Source organism: Schistosoma haematobium, chromosome 2 (assembly GCF_000699445.3).
Source record: "Schistosoma haematobium chromosome 2, whole genome shotgun sequence".
In the NCBI taxonomy this organism is placed as follows: Eukaryota; Metazoa; Platyhelminthes; class Trematoda; order Strigeidida; family Schistosomatidae; genus Schistosoma; species Schistosoma haematobium.
Window position 1 is genome coordinate 23,360,066 of NC_067197.1, and position 24,287 is coordinate 23,384,352.

Sequence of the window (24,287 nt, forward strand, 5' to 3'; positions counted from 1 at the left end):
GCTGGATTTATCTGCATCACAGAGTTGATGTTCACTCCGGGACTCGAACCCAGTACCGTTCGCTTCAAACGCCATCGCGTTCTTCACTACATCAACTCTAGGATGCAGGTACATCCAGCTGATGAGTCCCAAATAGAACGAAACGCGCGTCCTGGATTCCACTGCTAGTCACTAATCATCTTTGCTTAAAAAGCTTGTGACTTAAGGCTATATCGAGGCAATCCGCATAGGATGCACATATGCCAACATGAGACTGATCAATTGCAGTCCTATATAACAATGGGAAGATACAAGTAAAACAACATTGAGTCTCTTTAGTTCCAGTGATATATTTTGACTTGAAAAATTTACAAAAAGAATACAACATGAATTCGTATATGAAAATCTAAGAGATCTGTACAACTTTATTGCCTGTTTTTACGTTGCAACACGTTGTTTTTAAGCTGCAGTTGAAGATCGTAATGTTAATGAGAATTAACAAAAAGATTATTATTTGCTGAAAAAGAAGTTAAGGTTTTGAATTATGTTATAAGAAGTAAGGAGTAATTCTTAGAGGAGGTTTGACTCTTTCTTCATCTGGTACAGCCTCGAAAAGTTTGGCGTCGAATTGTGTCGGACTCTGAAACTCCAAAATTGCTGCTATATTCCCGCAACGATAACAGTAATTTGGAGCTGACCAAATAGTGATTAGCCGTCCATCAAACATACACTTATAGCCTTCATGGACAAGTTGATGAGCCCTACAAATAGACTCCAAACCATTTAACTCAACAAATTCACGAGTGACCTGAAAGTGATTTACAAAAGTGATAACGATAGTAAGTGTTGAGTGTGATTTCTAAAAAACTTTATAATATTTGGAAAATGTAGTAAGTATTGTAAAGATTTATATAAATGTATACTTTTGAATTTAGAGCAGTTAGATTATTAGAGAAAAAAATATAATCATTTTGTAACAAACTAAAATAACCATGTTCAGATTTTCATACAAAATGACTTAAATCAATTCAACATTGCAGTAACAAAACAAGTAGTGTAGTGAAATTCATGAGTATACTCTAAACAAATTGCAACAAATCCAACTTATAGACTTCCTGAAATAACCAAAATCTAACCAATACACTAGGCTAATATAGACCTGAGCTGCTTCTAATAATTGAATTAATTGAAGTATGATCCGGGTTATGACAAAAAAATCTTCACAGGTTGGTCTTAACAAAGTATTACTGCCGCTTGATAGAAATAACAGAAAAGTTTTCTGCCACAGCCTCAAAGTAACCAGTTTAACTAACATAGACACCGGGATTCCAGGTTTGAAAGTTAGTTGAAAGTTAATTGCTGTTTGAGAAAAGGAAATACAAGCAAACTAAGCAAATTTCACGGTCGCCAGGGGATCATTAACCATAGTTTAGTTTACGAGACAACTTTATACACTTGATCCTGAGCCATATTCTTTGTGATGATGAGTGATATACGATAAAAATTGCAACTACTACCAATCATGCTCAATATAGTCACAAATATACCAATGAAAGTGGTTCCAACTCTCCGGAATAATTTTCTAACTAGGAATGTAACAAATAACTAATAGAATACAAATGATAGTCATAGTATCATAAAAATAATGAGATTTGACGTTTGATATGAGCTATGCACCATCCTTAATATAAAATGATACTCTGAGGCTAATCCGCACCAACATTTAATCAAGGTACAGAAAAGGACTTAGTTGAGAGTGTAGATCAATGCACTTGGGATGCTGTATTAACCTTGACAGGCTGAACGCCGACAAAATGTCGCTATTGAAACATAAGACATCCCTACAACTTGTCAACCTATACTACTTATGGCATAGATGGGATATTTAGCTATCTACCGAAAAGTGATCAGATCACAAAATAATGCTAAGGCTGCTTGATCATGTCGTAAGGATAAACATGATTTCGAATTACTGTTTGCACGTAGTGAGATGAGTTCTTGAACCTCTACTGATTAAGCTGCGAGGATTGTGACGTGGATGGGAAGTTACTGTCTACAATGGAATGTGGTATCGGTTGATGGTGAAGTTGAAAAATAGAACAAGAATGGACAAACCGAAAATGGAATTAGGCTACAGAGTTACTGACTATGTAGACTATACATGGAACTATCTGAATGATAGAACTAAGTTGTTGACTTGAGAATGAACGAAATAGTGTGGATATAGTTTGTAAATATTACTCCATCTAAGGGTTACACTTTAAAAAGTTATGCATCAATTAGAAAAAAAACATGGAAATATGTACCAGTACATCCAAATGTAAACTTTTACTTATGCCTAAGAAACTGAATACTCATACTTTTGGTCCAAATAAGTATCCGGCACCGCGCGGACTGACAGCCCACTGGGCTACGTCATCAGGATCTGACCATAAAATGTCACAAAAAGGACCTTCATGGGGTATTTCCATATGTCTGTCGATTGTCCGGATTTGATCAAGTGTTTTGATTTGAGGTGACAGACCCCCATGAACGCAAAGGACTTTTTCCCCAACCAATGCAGCTATAGTAAGAAGATCGAAGACTTTGCAACAATAATGCCATGGATTTGCATTGCCATATTTATTGATACATTCATCATAGAAGCCATAGCACTTGAACAAAAACATGAATTCGAAAAGGCAGCTAATAAGGTAATACCTGGAATCATTATTAAATATATCAACACGATGAATGATAATCTAAAGACACGGAATTATTGGATTTCATTGAAATTCAGTTTTCACTACTTTATTTGGGCAGTACAATTGTGGTTTATGCTACTTACATCGACAGATATGCAACACCAATCAGAAGTGGAAACCCTAACGGTAGAAGGCTAAGATCAGAAATAAAAAGCAATTGTGACTTGGAAGAATCATACAGAACGTGAAGGAAAAATGATGGAGATTTGCAAATTATTATTATTATTATTAATTATTATTAATGGCTTTATTCAATATTATATTTTGGTACAATATAGAATTCTCAGCACAGGATATTTCAACAAGTTACTTACTGAACAACGAACAAAAAGGCAGTAGCAAATACAAAAAGAAATTTAAAAAAGGTTTTAAAATATATATATATATAAATTTTAAAAAAGAACCAAAAAATAACTGTACAAACTTTTTTAAAATTAAAGGCATGTTAAGAATGTAAGTTATTGACTAGGTAAATTCTAACAACCTGTTCGTCACAGAGTATATTTGCTAGGTAAGGTATTATAGAACTTTTATACTTTTCCTTGAGTGCATGGATTTTAATGTAATTACGTCTCGTTCTACCAGAAGACATACAAGGAGAAAGATAAGAGTGAAGGGGATGGCTAGTATCTGATAAAATAACACCTGCCAGGAGTTTGCATGATCTTAAATGTCTATCCACAACCATATTAATTATGATCTCGAAAGATTCACCACACACCTTGCTAACTGCCTTCAGCACTCTTCGCAATACAGCAAAGTCTTTTCTCAAAAGCCCGGGAAAGAATAACGGAGAACAGTAAAGAATAATAGGTAATATGCAAGAATTGACAAATTGTAAGAGTAAATGACGAGTAATTCCAAGAGCATGCAATCTCTTTATGTAGTAGGTCAGACGGAAAACCTTCTTCGATAACGATAAAACGTGGGAAGACCAAGACAGATCGGAGGAAAAGGTGACACCAAGATAATTGACCTTCGACACTGTGTTTATCAAAGAGTCGCCAACGGTATAAGCATTATGGGATCTCAAAATGGTGTTTAGATTCCGTTCATGTCTCATGCTAAAGTTAACAGCTTGACATCTAGACGGATTAAGTATGAGGCCATTACCAACAGACCAACAATCAATACGAGACAAAAACTCATTCATTTCTATGGGATGTAAAGAGGAAGAGATAGGCATACATACAGTGAGATCATCTGCATATTTCACAAAAGTGTTTTCTGCGGAAGATGGCAGATCATGCAAAAAAAAAGAGAAAAGAAGAGGTGAAAGAACAGCTCCTTGTGGTACACCTTCATGTGACAGTAGAGACTCTGAACTCTTTCCTCCAATCACAGTGTACTGTTCCCTTCCAGAGAGGTAGGAACATAGCCAGTTGGTTATCCAGCTGTCAGTGTTGACGCTGATTAACTTGTTAAGTAAACGTTGTCTTGGTATAGAGTCAAAAGCTGAAGTATAGTCCAGAAAAGCACATCGAACATACTTCTTACCCTTTTCTAAGTTGAACACTATGTTGTGATGCAGAACTGCAACAGCATCTAAAGTGCTTCTTTTGCGCCTGTATGCAAATTGGTATGGGTCAGTATGCTCTTTTATCGCAGGCTGAAGTGGAAGTATAATAATTTTTCCATGGTTTTGAGGAAAGGTGAAGTTATTGCAATAGGTCTAAATTTTACATTCTTATCACCAGATGCTTTCTTGGGTACAGGAATTATCTTCATCTTTCTCCACATTTTCGGTATGAGATTAGATGAGAAGGATCTGTTAAATATAGTTGTGAACGGATGACACAGAACGTCAGCACAATTTTTAAAAAGGATGTTTGGGATACCATCAGGTCCCAAACATCGAGATGAATTAAGCGACTGGAGACATCCTCGTACATCAGTTTCAGTGAAAGTAGGAACACAGCTATTTTTTAAACCCGTGGATAGAGGGAGCATCACATCAGATGACTGACGTACAAAAGACTTATTTAAGTCACAAACATTCAGCTGATTATCGCTTCTAAACTTTCCGTCACCTGTAAGTTCTTTAAAGAATTTCCACATACTTGGAGAGTTTTTGCAAGATAAGAGTTTTTGAGTAAACATACAGTTGAGACGTATAATCTCTAGGTTTATCAGACCATTTAGCTTACGAACTTCATTTGAGTTCTTCTCCTTGTACATTCTTTCTTTCATCCTCCGTAGTCGTTTTAGTTGTGAAGATGTAAGTCGATCAAAACCTACAAAAATGGTTTCAGTGGGACAAAACGGAATTTAAGGTAACAAGTGATAACATCAGTAGTGATTTCGAGTGAGTCATCTGTAAATAATTCCCAGTTAGTCGTATGAAAAATGTTTTTCAGATTTCGGATATTTTCTTTTGAGTAATTCCTATATTTGACTTTCTTTGTTTGATGTAAGAGTGTACTCTTCCCATGCTTTCCATATACTTTAGGTAGAACACGAATTATACGGTGATCTGAGCTAGACAATGGAGCACGTTTACGAGTCGCATATACACCCACATCAATAATGAAGACGAAGTCTAGATGAGCATCCAAACGGGTAGGAAAATCCACTACATTTTGGTGACCTAGTGACGTAAGGAAGCTACAGTCACATTTTACCAAGAAATTCTGTAATTTCGTACCAAAAGCGACTATCTACTGGTATCCAGTCTATGAGAGCTAGTTCTGCCCTAGGACTCAATGCTACACCTATACCAACGAAGCCACGGAAGGCAGCATCAGGGTTTCCAGATACACGAAGCGTGAATCGAGATGGTTCTCTATTTTGATATGGTGAGGTCAAATGAATGACACTACTCGAATCCAGTACACACGTTTGGGAGATGCAGTATACGCCAACAGCGCGAGATTCTAAAGTCCTAGCTAAGGAAGCCTGTTGTCCTATTTGGTACAGTGTTCGGACGTTAACAGCTTGTACATGTAGTTTGGAGCGTGGTTCCAGGAGATCGGGAATAACGTTCCGCGTACTCGAATCGTTTGCATTAGTGGCGCGAGGTGATAAAGGAACATGAGAAGGGTTAGTCGTGGAGATAAGAGAGCTATTAGGAGGTGTAGGAAGGATTTGATTGTGGTCAACTTGATCTCGTGTACCTTTACTGGTATGAGGGTTGATGTCACTTCTCAGCTGCCCACACCGTGGAAGGGTATTTCTCGAGGAACCTGAAAAGAAATTTGGATCAGTGTTGGTCTTATTATTACTATTACTATTTGAACACATAAATATTGGTACAAGAGAGCGCCAATATATGGTCTTAACGACCTAGGAGCGTGACCGCAGAGCCCAAAAGGACAACTGCCTGAGGACGGTCACGCATGGCCTTTTTATGGGAAGTTTTTAATGTGTTAGCTCCATTCTTCAAAAAGCCTTACCGCCGGAGACGGAAATCCATGAAGTAAGGTGAGGTGTGACATTTTTAGAGTCAACCTTTTCTAACCCCTTCCTTCCTTGTGAGAAGTCAGCATCGCTGCAGCCGCTGGTTGTCCGAGGAAAACACCTTAGTGGTCACACCGTTCTACAGTCAGCAGCACGGCTTTGCCCTCGGACCCTAGGTTTGCTGCTTTTAGTTCTACCATTCTCCAATCGACCTGCCTAGCACGGTAAAACCTGCAGGAATACATATGTTCTAGCCAGTATAGCTCGGTTGTGCCATCATGATAGGCAAGCCCGATCGCCAGGTCAATGTGGCAGCTACGGTCGGATGAATAAATTTTGGTTGAAGGGATTTGTCCTGGAGTATGAATTAAATAATCACATCTTTTATTCATAAAGAATTAATAAAATTCAAACCATTTCTCACAGTAAGAGATAAACACAGAGACAATCAGGTTCTTATGATTAAAGACCTACGAAAATAGTGACGGACTGTGGTTTATACACGAACCAATTAGGTAAAAGAAACAGGTCTTAAATCCCGGCGCGGAATTCATTCTTCTACTTGGCGAAATATCGTTTCGGCATTATAGCTGATGTCAGTTCGTGATGAAAGCCTTAAATCTGATTCTTAACATTAACCATCAACTGCAAATCATATTCCTAACTCCTGATACTGGTTTATTAGTTGGACACTCTCAAAGTCACTTTAGCGTCGCTCAAAAGCCTTTCATAAAGTGTAGGCTCACCTAAATACTATTTTATGACTTCCTATCCAGAAACCAATGGTTTAAGAGACCGTCAGAAGTCAAATGTACACAGACATAGTGCTATGCCGACTTCAACGAATAGTGAGCTAATTAATCCTATACGTAAATCTTTCAGGAGCTGAATGACATTTCTATAAAGTTGCTTAGATTATGCAAGTGCTCGAAAGATTTTTAACATAAGTAATTCAGTTCTCATCACTACTGTCGAAACGAATGTAAAGAATCAAATAATCATTAAGAACCGATAATGTTAACGGATTTTTACCTGTCGCTAAGATCACTACGGTTACAAATCATCTCACTAGGGCGCATATCCAACATAATAAATCGTGAAAATTATAAACGTATAACTTTGGAAATTCACTGGTACTTAGGAACAAATAAAAACATCTATACAAAACTTTCTGGACAAGCGGACAGACTGAGCATATTAGGAGGGACGAAGTATTAACAAAGCCTAGTAAACAAGACTCTGCAAGCATAGATTCTACCTGGGTAACTTGCCGACTTTCATGGTTTCCTCTCAGTAATGTTATATGTGCGGGATATTTGGCTTTTAAAACAAGAAGGAATGTGAGAGTTTCAAGACTGTAATAGCCACGGTCAACAAAATCTCCCATGAAGATGTAATTCCTGTCAGGTAGTTTGCCCCCTCTGCGAAATAACTGCAAAAGATCATAGAACTGTCCATGAATATCACCACATATGGTAACAGGGAAAGAAACAGGCTGTACATTGCATTCTTCAATCAGCAATTCACTAACATAGCTGCATAATTTTCTAAGTTCGTTTTCTGGAAGGTATTTACAAGTTTTGACAGACTCTATCCACTGATCTAAGACCATTTTAAAAGTAGCTCCTCTGAACGGACATCGTACGCAATGTAACGCAACAGTCAATCTGTGCACTTCCAATATCCAATATCTTTAGCACGTAATTGTAGTTCATCTGAGACATGTTGCACGCCACACATACAATCCGGGTAATTACTCTCTAGAGGTGCTGGAGTTGTAAAAGATCTATGAGTATGAGTACCCTATAATCTGAAGTCTTAAGCCCACCTTGAGTTGAAGCACATGTTTGACCACACTGACTACACAAATTTCCACGTAATCTTTAACAGTTTTAACTGCTCGTTTAGGGCAAGGAGATGTAGTGCTTCTTCTGCCGTTCCAAAACACTAGAATGTATCCAAAGGCAAGTCGCAAAATCAAAAGTGATCTCCTGATGACTTAAGGCATATCAAACATTCCTGACTGTATGTCAAACTAATAGCCAACATCTAATTCTATCCATCTTAATGTGACGTGGTAAAATATATTTATCATAAATCGCAAAGAGTCATTTTGCACATGTCATGAACTTAATCAAACATTTTGAAACTATTACACGCACCTTACGACCAGTTACTGACACCATTTTGGTTTATCTTTCACTTTATCATTATCCTGAGGACTGATATTATTCGCTTGGTAACCTACGGCACGCGATGACCATACTCGATTTGGTATTGAAACAACGGTAAATCGATTCTGGTGTGAGAGTAGTGTAGTGGTATTTGTTATATACTAGTCAAGATTAAATTACGAGTAACTTCTGGAAACTAATAATGGACTAGTATTATATATATATATATCCCTGTTGTATAGCTGTTCAGCGACCACATTATTTGTATCTATATTTCTCCTGTCATAAACATCATTTTGACCTATATATTATTATTATACGATTGACTGTTCTTAAGTCATGTTTAGCTCGTTGATTACAGACTCTCACGTCCACAGCCACGTTTGGGCTTGATCTTGTATAAATGTTATTTCCTATTTTATGGTGTGACGCGGTCTGTTTGTTTGGTATATAAACCAAGTGTGTTTGAAATAAATGATTCGCATAGTGGAAGCTGTTCTTGATGTTCTGGACTCAACTGGGTGGGCCAGGTGAACAAAGGACTAATAAGGACGCTAGGATGCTCATACCGGTCAAACGTCATTAGTTTAACAGATTACTAGGATTGAATAAATTGTATTCCAATTGGCGAATAAATCGCGTGATAACTAACTGGCCTTGAAATACACAACAGTGTTGGTTCCTAATATAGCAGTCTCTGAAGCCGTATGTATAATCATTGAGATTTACATTCAACGTGCGACACTCAAGGAAGGTTGAGATAACGAACGTGGAAGCATTTGATCGGTGTGGCGTGGCTTATCTTTGTAGGTGTGGTAATCCTTGTGACAAATCCATATTCACATTAAAATATATCATACTATCCCCAGCTCGTCGAAAGTTCTAAACATCGTACTGTTGACTGTTGCAATATGATGAGTCAGAAGAGACAATGATGTAGCTTCCCCGTAAGATCTTATGTTTAGGTAGTCATGTCAAGATAAGTCTACAATTTTGGACTTAGGTCTGCTATAGCAGCAACAATGATAAGTGTATTAATACAGAACTAGGCCATAAATTTACAAAACTAGAGTTAGCAGTATTACTACGCTGTCTCGTTTCGAATTTGAGGGTAATATGTAATGTATTCCATACAGACTTATAAATTCAATCGTCCATGAACATGTTAATCACTTTTAGGAAGAATAATGGGACCTCTACACTACCGTTTTTCATGAATGATGCAGGAATGCCATCAGGTCCATCGTAATAACATATTATCAGAACAGTTCCAGCATTGTTACTGGTATACATTCACAGATGAACAAAATGTCACAAACAGATAAGGATGAGTTAGTCAGTGGTGGCTTATTTGTTAATTCAATGGTTTTTTTTACAAAATCGATCGCAGTTTTATGAGCTAAATAACCTGCATACTTAAGACGTCACTGTGCTAATCGTTGTTTACGAGGATTTTGCCCACCGTTGATACAGTGTTCTATCTGGCAGATTCTTAACATCCCTGAAAATCATTTTGTGCATGACTACCCTCAAGAAAGTTGGAAATCCACCTGCCTCAATAGATGTGTTGGAGATAAGCAGTATTTGTGAATGAAAACAAGGGAGACTTATTCAGTTCTGTGAACGCATATGGTACGTGTGTTGTAGTCATTTGCGTGTAGATGCTTAGATGTCTACACTAGAAATACATTGATGGAGATTTTGATTTCTGTATTGTGGCATCCAGAGAAATAGTGGCTGACTAGTTCACTTGAAACAGTGCAGTTAAAGCAATATGATAAATCGCGGTATATGTTGTTTATCAATGATGCTACTCAGAGACGTGAAACTTTCCAACTCTCCTAGAGTTCCTCCATCAAGTGTGACCACGTTGGTGTCTGCCTGTCGTACTGGAGGACCTCGGTTTTTCCATGATCAATGTCGAGGCCTGCTGATACAGAGGTTGCTGTTACATAGGTTGTCTAGTTCTGCATTTGTTGATGTGTATGGGATAGAAGGACTAGTTCATCTGCGAAACCCAAATCGTCTAGTTGCGTCCGGCCTGTCCGTTGTATTCCGTGCTTCCTGTCAGATGTCGAGGTCCTCGTAATCCAGTCAACTACTAGAACAAATAGGAAGGGTCAGAGTTGTCAGCCTTGTCTGACTCCGGTCCACACTTGGAATGCACCTGTCAGCTGCCCTCCATGCATGATGTTGCAGTGTAATACATCGTTTGAATCCCATATGATGATTTTCTCCGGTAAACTATGGTGTCGAAGATGTTTCCATAAAGTCCTCTTATCAACACTGTCGGATGTCTTCTCATAGCGATGGAACGTGATGTATAGTAACGAGTTCCATTCAGTTGATTGTTCAATGATGATCCGTGGTGTCTCGATTTGGTTTGTGCACGACCGATCTTTACCGAATCCGATGTGTTGATGTTGAAATTGAGCGTCCACTGAGTCTTTCATTCGGTTCAGCCACACTGTTGAAAACGTTTCCTGGTACTGATATTGGTGTGATGCCTTTGTAGTTCTCACGTTTGCTCAGATCTCTTTTCTTTGGTATCTCGATGAGGTGTCCTTCTTTTCAGTCCATCGGCACTTGTTCCTCCTCCCAACTCTTCATGGACAGAGTATGAACCGTGTTTGCAGTTACTTTCATGTCTGGTTTCAGTGCTTCAGCTGGTATGTTGTCAGGTCCTGTTGTTTTCCACACTTGATTTTTCTGATGGTCATCCTGATTTCTTCGGTCGTTGATGGAGTGACATCTATAGGAAGGTCTGTGCGTGTTGCTTTGATATCCGGTGGATTTAATGGAGCTGGTCTATCCAAGAGTTCCTCAATTTGTCCTACCCACATGTCCTTCTGTTTTTGAATCTCAGTGACTGACCTGGCTTCTTTGTCCTTGACTGATCTCTCAGGCTTCTATATTTCTGAAAATTTGAAAGTTTGAAATATTTCTGCTTTAAACCTTTCAAACGTTTGTAAGATAGCGTGAAAGGAATCTTACTAAAAACACTATGAAATGCCCTGGACGCCTATATCCGTATATAAGACCAAGGACGAAGACGAAATGTGCAAGAAGTGGTAACACGTCATCAGCTTAAGACAGCTGAGATATACCACGGGCATCCTTTAGTTTATATGTGTGTGTACTATAGAGCAGTACATATAAGCGAACAACTGTTTTCAATTAGATCGTCATCAGGTTTTACTATTATATACATGAATATTTATACGAAAACATTAAATCAATCAAGGCAATTTGGGCCAATACTCATAATGAAATAGGTAAAAATGCGAGTTGATAGTAGGAATACAGGTGTACTGATAGTAGTAAGAAAAATAAAATACTATGACAAAAGTCACATCAATAGTTAAACATTGGAAATAGAAGGTCAAACGTGGGTAAATAGACTTAGAATAATCATCACGAAACATTAAAAGCACTACGTGATAAGAGGTTTGTAAATAATTAGATAGTGAAGAATACAAACTGAAAAAGGCGGAAAATTACAAACAAATAATGGATGTGAAAATAAGGTTAATGACAACAAAAATAGAATCGAGTAAACATATGATAAACGTAATAAAAATTTTTAAAAACCATTTGTCAAGTTATAACTGGGCATGGAAGGGATAAGGGGTTACGAATTTCTTCTGTACACATAAATTGGGGTTATATGTACGAATTCCTATGACTTCAGCTATATGTAGGAGGAGGGAACAAACTCCGTTAGGAAATGATGGAGCTATACGATAGATCAGTCGAAATGCTTCTGATTTATCTACAGTATGGCCGCTATCAATGAGATGTGCCCAGATGAAACTGCGTATTGTTTTTATCTGGCCCCTTATAAATCAGACTGGTAGACGTTCACTCATTCATTGGTTAAGTTGCCTGGTAGTACGCCCGATATAGTTATACCAACAGGAGTAGCTGAATTTGTAAATGCACATTGAGGAGGCCAACTCAGGTAACTTTTCCTTATCGCTTGTCGACTAGAGGTCAACACAAGATTGGCTGCGTAGAATTTCCTGCTAATTACTTTCATTAACCTAGTTTTCAGAGCATCACTAGCCACATATCCGTTGAACTGTAGTTTCACGTATAAAGGTTTCTTACGAACAATCGAAATTTCCATATAGCATAGAGACCTAACATTAGATACAAATACATTCATGGAATTATAGAGCTTGATGTTTGTGACCCGCTGAATAAACTTGATATAGTTATATCTGTAGGACTCGAGAAATTTACACCAGATTACTAGAGTGACTCGCAAATCTCTTGAGCACACCTTTTTATATATCTGTGACTGAAGGTAGATTACTAAAGGTCTGTACGAACTCCTTAATGATTCCTGCCCTCATAACAGACACAAGATACAAATCTGGGAAATATGGACCCGTAAGCAAAATCAGCGTGATTGTTAGGACTCCAGGAAAGATAATTCAGGGAGAGTTGTTTAAGTATCTAGAGTAAGTTATGATTCTTTCTGAAAAGCAGCTCGTTGTGTGACGAGGTTGTTCATGTCCCACAAACTCATTATTACATTGTGGAATTTGGCATATTCTAAAACCAAAGGTCACCTAGAAGTATGGCCTTCACTAAAGTCAGTAAGGTTTCATATAATTTGTTGTCACCCAAAGTAGGTGATTTCAAATTTATAAGTAACTTCGTTATCTGGTTCATGATTTCTTAGTTGGTAGCCAAAAAACAGTACGGGTCAACTTCAAGTTGTCTCGTTGAAAAACTGTGCTTAATGTAGTCTACTAGGATGCGGTTTTAGAACCAAATCTATTTCTCCTACATGCAAATGACCTTTCGAGAGTCGTGTTATCATCGATTTTAATTTGTGCTGACAGTAATAAAATTTAGAGGGTAATAAAAAGTGAATTTGATAGTTCATAGCTTCTGAACAGTTCGGAATTTGGCGTTTGGAGATAAATGCTTCCAAGCGTATGGTGATGAATGTTGGTCACCAAGGTACGATACATACGCAGTACATAGCATTGAGTCATCTAGTAGCTGTCATTAGCTAAGGCTAGGAAACTACACTACACTGCCGTGAAATAGTTCCCAAACGTTGTACGACCCTATTTCCGTTACATAGAGCTTGTAGCGGTAAATAAATCAGTAGAATAAATAATTCTGATTTTACTGAACTTGTAGTGGCCTTAACCACACAAACCCTAAAGCTGAATGTGAGTGCTATATCCCGAAAGAATAATGAATGGTAATTTTTGGGACCCATTTATGGGCCATTACTATGACCATATTTTTTATCGTGTAATTGTTATGTAACTAAACTGTTCATATTCATGTCGCTCTTATTATAAGCCTTGATTTGACCCATAGACTATTACTATACGATTTACCACTCAACACTTATGGCCTGTCTATTAATTACTACCTCTCTCAATCACAGCCACATTTGGCTAATTCTTGTGCAAGTGTTGTTTCATATTTTATGGTACGTCGCGGTCTATCTGGTTGATATATAAACTGAGTATGTTTGAAACAATTGATTCATATCGCAGAAACTGAGATTGGTGTTCTGGACTTAACTGGCTGGGCTAAGCGGGAAGTGAGACCGACAGGACTCTAGGCTGCTCGCACGTGTTTTATGCGTCATTGGTCCGATCGATAATTCACTACTTTAATTGTCGGTATCGTTGCGTTATCCAACATACAGGCCACACAGGTTTGCAAGTTATAATAATGATATAACTGGGAAAAATTTTTTCAACAGTTGACACGAAGAGAAATTCATTAATGGGGAAGGCGGGAAGAAAGAAGTGACTCCATTAGACCGGATGGTGTATCTCAACATCGCTGACGTGATCATTCTGTATAACCTGTCTTTATTCACCTTTAATATATCATTCTACTTTTAGCCAAAATGTTTATCAGAAGTACCGAGTATCATATAATTAATTGTTGCGATACGGTATTTCGGTGTAGACAAGGGTCTTATAAATTATGCAGTCACATCATGACATATCCACAATTTTAGGATCAGGTCTATAATTATAATAGTACTAGTAACGACATAGACCATAATGCTACAGACTCATCTAGGCACTTGGCCATGCATCCTCACCAGATGGCGATTAGGTATACCGTTCTACGGACCCTTTGAAACTGTTAACTAAGTTAGACAAAACTCTTCTTGACAAACCGATAGCTTTACAAATATATCTTCGAACCTTTTCATTTCTGACTCCTGGTTTGACTGGGTTGATATGGTTTGATTAGAAAAGTGTTATACGTAAAGGCGCTATCAAACTCCGAATACCTGTAGCATCTTCAGGCTGACGCTAAAACCTTTTTGACTTAGTATACAGTGTTTGTTTTTTCTTAACTCAAGTATCACATTCATGTCACCAATCCATGCGTATAAAAACAGTGAGCTGTTGGTAAAATTCAATTGCCCCCAGCTACCTTGATTCCTAGAATTGTAGAGCTTCTGTACAACGTCAGTCTGGTTATACTAAAAGTAATTTAATTTAATATAGAAGCACTACAGATGAGCTGATCAATTTCCGAATCACTGCGTGATCAAGTTGCATTTGACACACGTTAACGTTTCTTGCCTTTTGAAATAGAGAACTTATGAGAATGTTAAAATTTTTAAAGCCCAGGAAAAATTGATTGCCAGATGACTTTTAACTCTCACGTTGAATCAGCAACGAATGTGACTCCTTAACTGATCTCGTGTTTGAAGTACATCTGTAGACACATACTAAAAATACTTGAATCAAGTAAGGAATTGTTATCCCCTGAACCAACACGGGCCAGCAAGCCCCCGTCCAACTTAAATTGAAACCGAGAGTTGATAATCCCTGGATATAGGTCACCCTAGAGAATAAACACAAGTGGATACTCCTCTGAAGTAACCAATCAGTAACTAACTTCCAAAAGGAACCTTCACAATTAATTCACACTTGTTATAAACGGTTGACCAGAAAATCTTTTCCCGAGGATTCTAAAGGCTGAAAACTATTTTTCTCACCTGGACCTTAAATAAACTCGATTTTTTTGTAATTTATCATGAAATCCGAAACTGGATGATTGATTTCCTCAGAAATTAGAGTATATATTTTAGTACTCTTTGCATCCATAGGTGTTAAGGTCTTTTTTAATTTACTGATGTCGGGTTTTTATATTGTTGTTAGATACAGTAATATACAAAGCTATGTTTTTGTATTCAGTGTCCATCACTTATCAAGCCTTAAAAGACACTTATTCTAGGGACCAGTTTTCACTGTTTGTTCTTCCTGTGAGATCACTAAACAATTTTATGGCACAAATCAAATATCGTTGTGGTAGACCTGTATGTTATTCCTCGATCTATGATGAAGTGCAGTATGACAACTGCAATAAGTGGCATTACAATGTGTGCACTAGACTTACACCGAATGCAGATAAAAGGTGCTGTAAGCCACTATCACGTTGGCTGTGCAAAGCATACTGTTCTACAAAGTCTCTTCTGATTGTCGAGGCGATTGAGCTGCTGAACATAGCTAGAAAATTGCCCTCAGATAGACAAACAGAAGTAGGTAGGCAGAATACAGTTTTCGAGGAAACATCAAGCGTTATCATGATCCCAACGTTAGACTTCAACGAGACCATCACAGTGAACCCAATTAGAGAAGCGGATAACTAGCATACATATAAAGGCATTGTTACAAGAAAAAAGAGAAAGAAGCTGAGAAGAGACGAATTATGGGCAATACTGAGGCAGCAGCTTAGGTTCATTGGTTGAGATTTCACCCCAAACAACTAAGTATATGTCAAAACAATGGAGCTCAAGTATTTATTCACTTCCTTATTTCGTATAGGCACTACATTTCCTATTACCTTGCATTGAAATCGGAAAGCCTTGTGTTCTTGAACAGGTAACCTCCCACTCCACTGTAACTGTACCACAATTTGAATGAAGACCTATTCACTGCTCGTGTAGTATCTTCTATCAATAGAACGAGGTATACCTATGGGCACAAAATATCTACAGTGTCAGTTCCGGCTTAACATATCAACACTAAACAAACTAAGGGGGAGCAATGTCTAAGCGGTGTAGAGGATATTATTAAGAGACAAAATAAGGTATATGAGTGGTGCGCAGTCACACCTAGGAAAAGAAAAGTAAGAAGACAGACCACAACCTCTGTGTTTTACGCTGAATTAAAATCAGAGTGAAAGGGAGAGACGGTTTCAGGAACAAAAATTCTTATCTACATACCTTTTATTCACATCAAACATATTGTCCTATCTCTAGTCTAAGTGTGTTCTTCACCATATATTGATGATTGTTACTATGAGATGAGTGGGTGTAGATAATAATGTGACTTCCACGTAAGATCTTATAGATTAGGTAGTCACATCATGACAAATATATAATTTTATGATTAAGTCTATTATTAGAGCGGTACCAGTATCATAGTAGACTATAATTCTACAAATATACGCTGACGATATAAAAATCTGGCGAGAAATAACGGGAGACGCAGAATCATACGCACTTCAGGCAGACTTAAGTTAGCTGGATTAGCTGGAGCAAGGAGTGGTTGATACCTAGCAACGCAGCAACTTGTTTTTACATGTACTTTGGGGAAAAAAGTTAATAGGTATAGCATAGGGAAAGTACCAGAACTCAAGGTCTGGTCTCACAAGGATCTCGGAGTTACAGTGAGTTATGATCTTAAGACCAGAACCCATTGCCGAGAGGTTGCAGTTAAAAGGGTTATAACCTTATGGGATTTAGGACGAACATTCACCAAGTTAGATGCTATCAAGCTCACAATGGTATACATAACCTTAGTGAGAACAAAGCTTGAGAACTGAGTTTAGGCTGCAGGCCCCAGTTTTAAAAGTGACCCGGACATCCTTGAAAAAGTACAGAAGGCAGCTACCTATTCAGCTTACAAACTCCGGGGTTTATCATACAAAGAACGGCTTGAAAAGCTAAAACACTTCATTCTGTCCTACCGAAGATTAAGAAATGATTTGATTTTGATGTATAGAATGCAAAGAAATAATTTCGAGGCTAATATATCCTGTCTTTTTATTCCCACTATATCGGGATACCTCAAAAGACATAGCAGGAGAGTAGAACAGCCAAGAACGAATAATATACCCGAGGCATTCAGCTTTTCACACCATGTCATCAATTCTTGGGACCTGTTACCTGAGGCGGTGGTGTCTACACCTTCAATTGACTCATTCAAGAGAAGACTAGACACTGACAGAAGCATATTAGAAAAGGAATAGCATAGGTCGTAGGCCTTCTATCCTTACTACACAAATCTGAATATGAGAAGGTGCGGAAAAAACGGGCCTAACAACATAAAAATCTGTCGGTTCTGGAGTTCATGGGATTACAGTCCCATTCTCTCTTCTTTTTTCGCCGACTACAGCAAAGTCATATACTCTACTCTCTGAAGATGACACTAAGATTTATAGACCCATGAAACTTATGTCAGGTAAGATCATAATACGGGAAAACCTGAATTCACTAGTTGAATGAATGCATAGGTGTTTACTAGAAGTTAATTCTAGTAGGGGTGTAGTGATGCAAATAAATAACAGCAACGAGACTTTTATCCCTGACGTAAGTAATATGACTTTACCTAAAGTAACCCAAAATCTAAAAGTTATGATAAGCAATGACCTTAGAACTAAGACTAACTGTAGGGCAATTCGTAGGTCGTTTTTACTACATGGATGAAGAAGTGTTTAACGTATCATATCCAATGTTTGTGAGACCACATCTCTAATACAGGATACAAGCAGCGAGTATTTGTTTCAAGTAAGAACGAGATATACGTGAAGGAGTTTAACGGACAGTGACCAACGTGGTGAAAAGTCTCAGTGAGTCGTCTTATGAAAATGGACTGAGACACCTCAACCTATTTCTCTTACCTTACATCAGGTTATAGAGTGATCTAACACTGAGTTACCGTATACTGAACAGTGATTCAGAAGTTTATATGTCTTATATTTTCTTTCCATCTATAAATTCTCACCTGAGAAGTCATCCTAAGAAAGTTAAAAAATCGGGGTTAAATATTTTACATCTGGGGTTTCGTTTCTCTCACTCAGTAGTTAACTATTGAAATTCTTCACCAGGACATAATATCAGCAAGTGTTGACAAAACGATATAGGATCTCACAGAACTACAGATTTCAAGGACTAATATTTACAGGTTGAATTTCTGTTTTTACTGTTGAATAAAGAATATAACAAGGAATTCTGAGGATAAATAATAATGGATTTTCTGCTGACTTTTTCGGAATAGGGCTTCTAACCTACTTAGAATGCAAGGAAATTAAAATGGACTATTCTAGCATTTATCCCTTAACAGAAATCAATATATGCATGGAAATACTAAGCTCCTGAAATACCAAAATATTCATTTTTACATTCCGATTTTGTGACATATTTCAAAGCACTGATACCTTGTTATATTTATTTCCCGAAATCTCAGAGTGGTTTCTTTGATTCTTCATCGAACAATAATAAAAGAACTAGTGAAAAAATATTTTCACTAGTTTAAAACCCATGAAATTATTTTTTAAAACTAACAAAGGTTTTTGTTTACACACGCTACTTCTCAGTACACACATTGTGTGAGTTCTACAGCGCTTATATTAATTAGTTTGCGAATGGCTGTTCCTGCTGCCCGTGGGAAGTTAATTGCAGTAATAGGAGATGAAGACACGTGTACCGGGTTTCTGCTTAGTGGAACCGGGGAAGTTGATAAAAACCGACGACCTAATTTCTTTGTTGTTGATAAAAACACATCGTTAATTGATATTGAAGATGTGTTTCGAACTTTTGTAGGACGGGATGATATTGCTATTATCTTGATCGTACAAAATGTTGCCGAAATGATTCGTCATCTTATAGACTCTCATAATGTCGCCATACCGGCCATATTGGAAATACCCAACCGTGATATTCCGTACGATGCTAGCAAAGACACTATTTTAAAAAGAGCAAAAGGCTTATTCAGTGCTGAAGATTTTCGTTAGCGCATATAATATAAACTTGATCATACCTTTTCGTGCATAATATGTTACTTTCTGATTTGTTTAATATATATTTTCAATCACACTTGTTCTGAATGTTTCACACTGAGATACTCCAATGTGTGTAGCTTTTTTTTTAGAAATGTCTGACTGCAAACCAGTATCTTCAAAACTTGACCAAAATGCAAAGGAGTTTGTACCACTGGCTGATATAAAGCAAAGAACACTGTCAGAGATGAAAACTGTGGTTGAGGATGTTTTCAATGTACCTCTAGGAGAGGTTCAAGCACACATGAAAAAAGTAAGTCATCCGACAATACTACTAATTGTCTTCGGATTCCTCACATAAATAGTGCCAAGCAGTTTCAACGCTGAATTTCGTTTCATTTAGACTTAAATATTTGTCTTCCATGTCAGTAGTTCTTTATCAATGCATTCTGCGTGAATGTAACTCAGTTAATGGATTATGACGTTTCCTAACACACATCAACAGGTTTGTGTGGTCTTAAAGGTATTTCAGATCGGTAACTATAGACTAAATGTCGAAACATCATTTTCTTTTGGAAGGGCAATAGATATATGCACATGTATATTTTGCGACCACGTTCAGTTATCTTTTAGATATATAAACTAATCTTGTAGGTAAATGCCGAAGGTCAGACAGTATGTTAATACCCGTGCTGGTCCTTCATTGTGAATTTCATCATTTTTCTTTCTCTTATTGCCCGCCTATTATTGTATTTGTCGTTTTCATCTTACTTATTCCTAAGTAAAGTAACTGGGACAAACAAAATTTGTTTCCTCCGCTCTGATTTCTTTAGGGATAAGTTTACTCCTAACCCTTCGATTCTGTCAGACATCAGCGTATAACTACTGAGAGTCAAGTGTAACCCTTAGGTTAAGAGGTAGTTGTATTGACAGTAAGTACTGTTGTGTTGCAGTGCGCGACTTTACATTCGTTAAGTCCTTGGTTGACCTATTTCCAATGTGGAATTCGTCATGATATTTGTATACTCTAATATTTTATATCGGTTGCTCTAATCTACCTATGGTTATCATTCGAACGTTAACAATTGTTCATAGTTATCAACTTGTAACTTATGTCTACTGGTTAGTTAGACCACAGATCCTAAATGGCTTTAATTCAGCTAGAGATCGAGAAAGTTCATTACTAGCTAAACCACCCAAAAGGCATACGATCATGAGGTACTATAACGCAAACAAATAAATAGGGGCTGTCTCTCATAGGTCAACCATTTCAAGCACCAGTGACTATGTAAACTGACTTTATTTACCTCTTAAGTCGTTCTTACATATTTCAATGTCATGCAGTAGTGCGTCCTAAAATAGGTAGTGTCCTGTGATGATTTACTTCCACTAATGTTGTCTAGGGTTAAGGCGGGAGAAAACAATATGCAACCGACAGTTATGCAACTTAAAAACATATGCAAGTCGCATTGCCAACTAACATTACTAGTCCTCACATACACAGTATTTTGAACCATTAGGATAACTCAGTAGCATATTTCCATATTTTTCGAGTATTCCATTATTTATGGCTAGTAATAACGTACACTAACATTCAATAATGCTATTTTATAGTCACTTAGTTTTGCCTTTTGCATATCACTTTCCTTTTTGTGGGCACTTCAATAGGTATGCTGTTTTACTTGGTGTAAATTTTCCTAATCGGTTATTTTCAAGGTTTTTAGTTGTTTTAATAGATTATATACCCTCAAACAAATAGCATCTGTAGATTCGTTATTTTGATAAAGTGTATTAGAAGTCTAATCAACGTCACATACTATTCAAAGGGTAATTTGCCAACTATCAATTTCTAGTTTTTTGTTTTGCTAATTAAAAGAACAGTTTCCGAAACATAATTAACCTCCGTGTGATCTTTTTCGTAAACATATGACAGGACATGATTGTTCCTGCTGCATGTTTACAATTCGTGCGTAGAAACAAATTTAACAAGTAAATATTTTATGTACCTGACTTCAAGCCACTAGAAGATTAGCTTCTGCTTTGGTGAGGGAAAAACACCTAGGATTGTTAATAGTCAGGCACTAACTATTACGCCACCAATCCAGAGTATTTTATTATCTTAGAGTAAACAATAAATGCCCTGGTACGGCCGAGAATGGGGAAAGTCAACTCTCCCTCTCGAAATGCCTTCACATGGCCACATGCATATAATCACTACCAGGAAATTCCTTCTCGCGGCAGGGGTGTTTTTCACGAAATTGAGAGGACGAAGAGCGAATGTCTGGCTCTTTAACCGGGTTGGTGGACACAGAGATTCTACCTAGAGAATTTGAAAAACCCTGATTCCAAACTAATGGTGTACATGGGCTCCGGAGGGAACTAATGGGGTATGGACCTATCATTGGTCACCGGCTACCATGGGATTACATCTCCTGACGTTGCTCCACTGCCTTGTGGGTCAGACCTTTAGGACGAAGGCTCCAGGTGTGCCCCCTAGGAAAACCACCTGCTTCGGTTTGGGCACCCGGGCAGTATCACAGCCCTCACACATATCAAATAAAATTTGTGTGGCGAATATGTATCTGGTACCCCCTCGTACTAATATCTATGTGTTTAAATAAAATAAATAAACAATAATTACCCACTTGGATAAAGTATTTTACTAAGTAGGGTAGCAATGTAACAATTTTAATTCAACTTTTCACCGTAACAATATTTTTTGTTGGGTTATTTCCTTAACTCCAGATTAAAGCAATTGCAGAGCTTGATGTACCACAGGCATCTCATCTGGTTGGAGAAATCCTTGCCGAGTTGACTACAAAAAATGTTAAACGAGTCAGTCTGGGATTTCGATGTCTTAAAGATGTACGAGCCTATTTGCCTGATACAAAGGGGAATGGTTTGGAGGCTGGTGTCCTGAAAAGTGTTAAGTTGATGACTCAAGAAGTTCTATCTGGAAGCATTTTGAAGTCTTTGATGTTAAGCTCAGAAAATGTTTTGTCTGACTCCACTACATCTTGTAGGATGAGTGTGGAGTCCAGTGATGTTCAAAAAGAACCAATGGACTTACCAATTGATAATCTTTTTGGTCTGGTTGTGTTCCTCAGATATCTTATTACTAATCTAAACGCTTCTGATGATTGTGAATCCTACGTATGTATTCCACCCATTGAACCCTGTATAGACTTTTGTTTACTTGTGGATGCCGTTTGCGAACTCCAACTTCATTTTGTCAGAGTGGGAAACTCTGAAGTGAATGAAACCGGCTTGTCTCTACTAGATGCATCGTGCGCTCTTTTATCTGAAACCAGCTGGGATAGCTTGTTGTATCAATTATTTGATGGTTTCTCTCACGGACTTATGTATTTCAATTCCGCTTTAGCAAGTGTCAATGTAAGAGTCCTTAATGGTGCCTGGCAACGTACTTGTAGTTTGGATGATCGGGAGAATGACCCGTATCACTCGTCCACAGATTGCACATCTGCATCGTATCTCTCAATGTTAATAAATAAATGCCTAAGTGGGATGCGCACACTACTAGTCGAAGAACAGTTACCGACAAAAATACTCCGTTCCACTGTTTTAGACCTGCTAATGTACGCTTCCGAAATGGCTGCTATTCAAAACACCAATTGTCAAAATTGGACGGAATCAAACCAAGTATATGAAGAAATCGGTTCGAAACTCAATCTTTCTGATGAATCGTTAGGAGAATTAGATGGAGAACAAGCAGCTGATTTTGAAGATTTTCTAATAGAATCTGGGCAGTTATCAAAAAAATGACGTACTGTAACCTTTTCTAGTGTCAGTACTATGTATATTGTCTTTCTTAGTGTACAAATGTAAAAAAAATTTAGTCTCCCTATCATAATTTGTCTAATCGACTATCTTGTGTGTTTATTTCCAAGCATTTATCTTGCTACCTCTTAATCTAAATTGTATTCTCGTCAGCTTAATCTTTACTAATTTGATGTATTACTTTAAAAATAAATGCTCTTGAAAATTCGATTAATTATTATGTTTTCTTCATTTAGCAACAAATCAAGACGTTATAAAAATAGTAAATGATACCAATCAGTGAGGATATTAAAAGTCGATATGCTAAGCTGAAGTGATTAAGTCTGTTTATGTTGTGTCAGATATGATCTAGATGTTAGTTTGAAGTCTCTGATATCGAACACCTGTAATTATATGATTGTATTAAGATGACTTACTGCAACCACGACACTACTTATTGCAGCATTATAGGTGACAGCATGGAACGAGTTTGAATTCCAAAGACAGATGTTGCGCTATTTGTAAAAAGTTAATCAGTTCCGCTGAAATTTCAATAAAAACGAGATTGCAGTCATTAACTCCTTAATCTAGTTGAAAACATTAGTAGTTAGTCCTAGCAGTACATATGCCCTCGTAATAAATGCACAGATAACAGTTCGCCGAGGTGAACGTATATAAAGTAATTCTTATTAGATATCTTAGTGGTACGTTGGGAATAGGATTCGCATGTTTCTCGACAAACATTGGCTATAAATTCTGGATCTTGCTGGCGCATAAAAGAAACGTAAAATAGAATTATTAATCATGAGAATGGCAACGAAGTAGAGATCGAAAAACTTGATGAAGTTAGAGACTAGACTATCTACAGACATCAAGGTATACTGGTTGAATCCAATTGGTATAATGGGATTTGTACATGACTGCAGACATGAAAACAACTCAAAGTGCTGTCAAGCTCGTTTAGACAGTTCGAATTTCACGTTGACATGGTCAATAAAGTGTAGGATCCGGAAACACTTCTGACTGATAGCTAAGTAGTAATCTGAGAGCAGACAATCTGAAAAACAACCTACTGAAGTTAAATGAGTCTGGTTTAACCACCTTTATTTTTGCTTTTAGATGTAGTAATCTCCGTCTAATCACTCCGCGACGTATTGTGGGCAAGTCTGTACAAACTTCCAGTAGTGAAATGTTTACCTATCTAATA

The 24,287-nt window shown here is 37.5% G+C and overlaps 3 protein-coding genes across 3 annotated transcripts; 2 read left to right on the forward strand and 1 right to left on the reverse strand.

The window, feature by feature from the left end:
• Window positions 1-309: 309 nt before the first annotated feature.
• Window positions 310-7,771, reverse strand: PPP6C (Serine/threonine-protein phosphatase 6 catalytic subunit). Its single transcript, XM_051219185.1, has 3 exons — window positions 7,378-7,771; window positions 2,340-2,633; window positions 310-787 (listed from the first exon to the last, which is right to left on the reverse strand). Exons 1-3 carry the CDS (start codon window positions 7,729-7,731, stop codon window positions 527-529), a joined length of 909 nt encoding a protein of 302 aa, XP_051067848.1. The 5' UTR covers window positions 7,732-7,771; the 3' UTR covers window positions 310-526.
• An 11,178-nt stretch (window positions 7,772-18,949) lies between these two features.
• ATP6V1F (V-type proton ATPase subunit F) lies at window positions 18,950-19,318 on the forward strand (the record flags this gene model as incomplete). The annotated part of the gene is made up of 1 exon (XM_051219186.1): window positions 18,950-19,318. The coding sequence occupies one exon, from the start codon at window positions 18,950-18,952 to the stop codon at window positions 19,316-19,318; it is 369 nt and encodes a 122-aa protein (XP_051067849.1).
• A 115-nt stretch (window positions 19,319-19,433) lies between these two features.
• MS3_00010786 (uncharacterized protein) lies at window positions 19,434-23,086 on the forward strand (the record flags this gene model as incomplete). Its single annotated transcript, XM_012945244.3, has 2 exons — window positions 19,434-19,616; window positions 22,049-23,086. 2 exons carry the CDS (start codon window positions 19,434-19,436, stop codon window positions 23,084-23,086), a joined length of 1,221 nt encoding a protein of 406 aa, XP_012800698.2.
• Window positions 23,087-24,287: the final 1,201 nt, after the last annotated feature.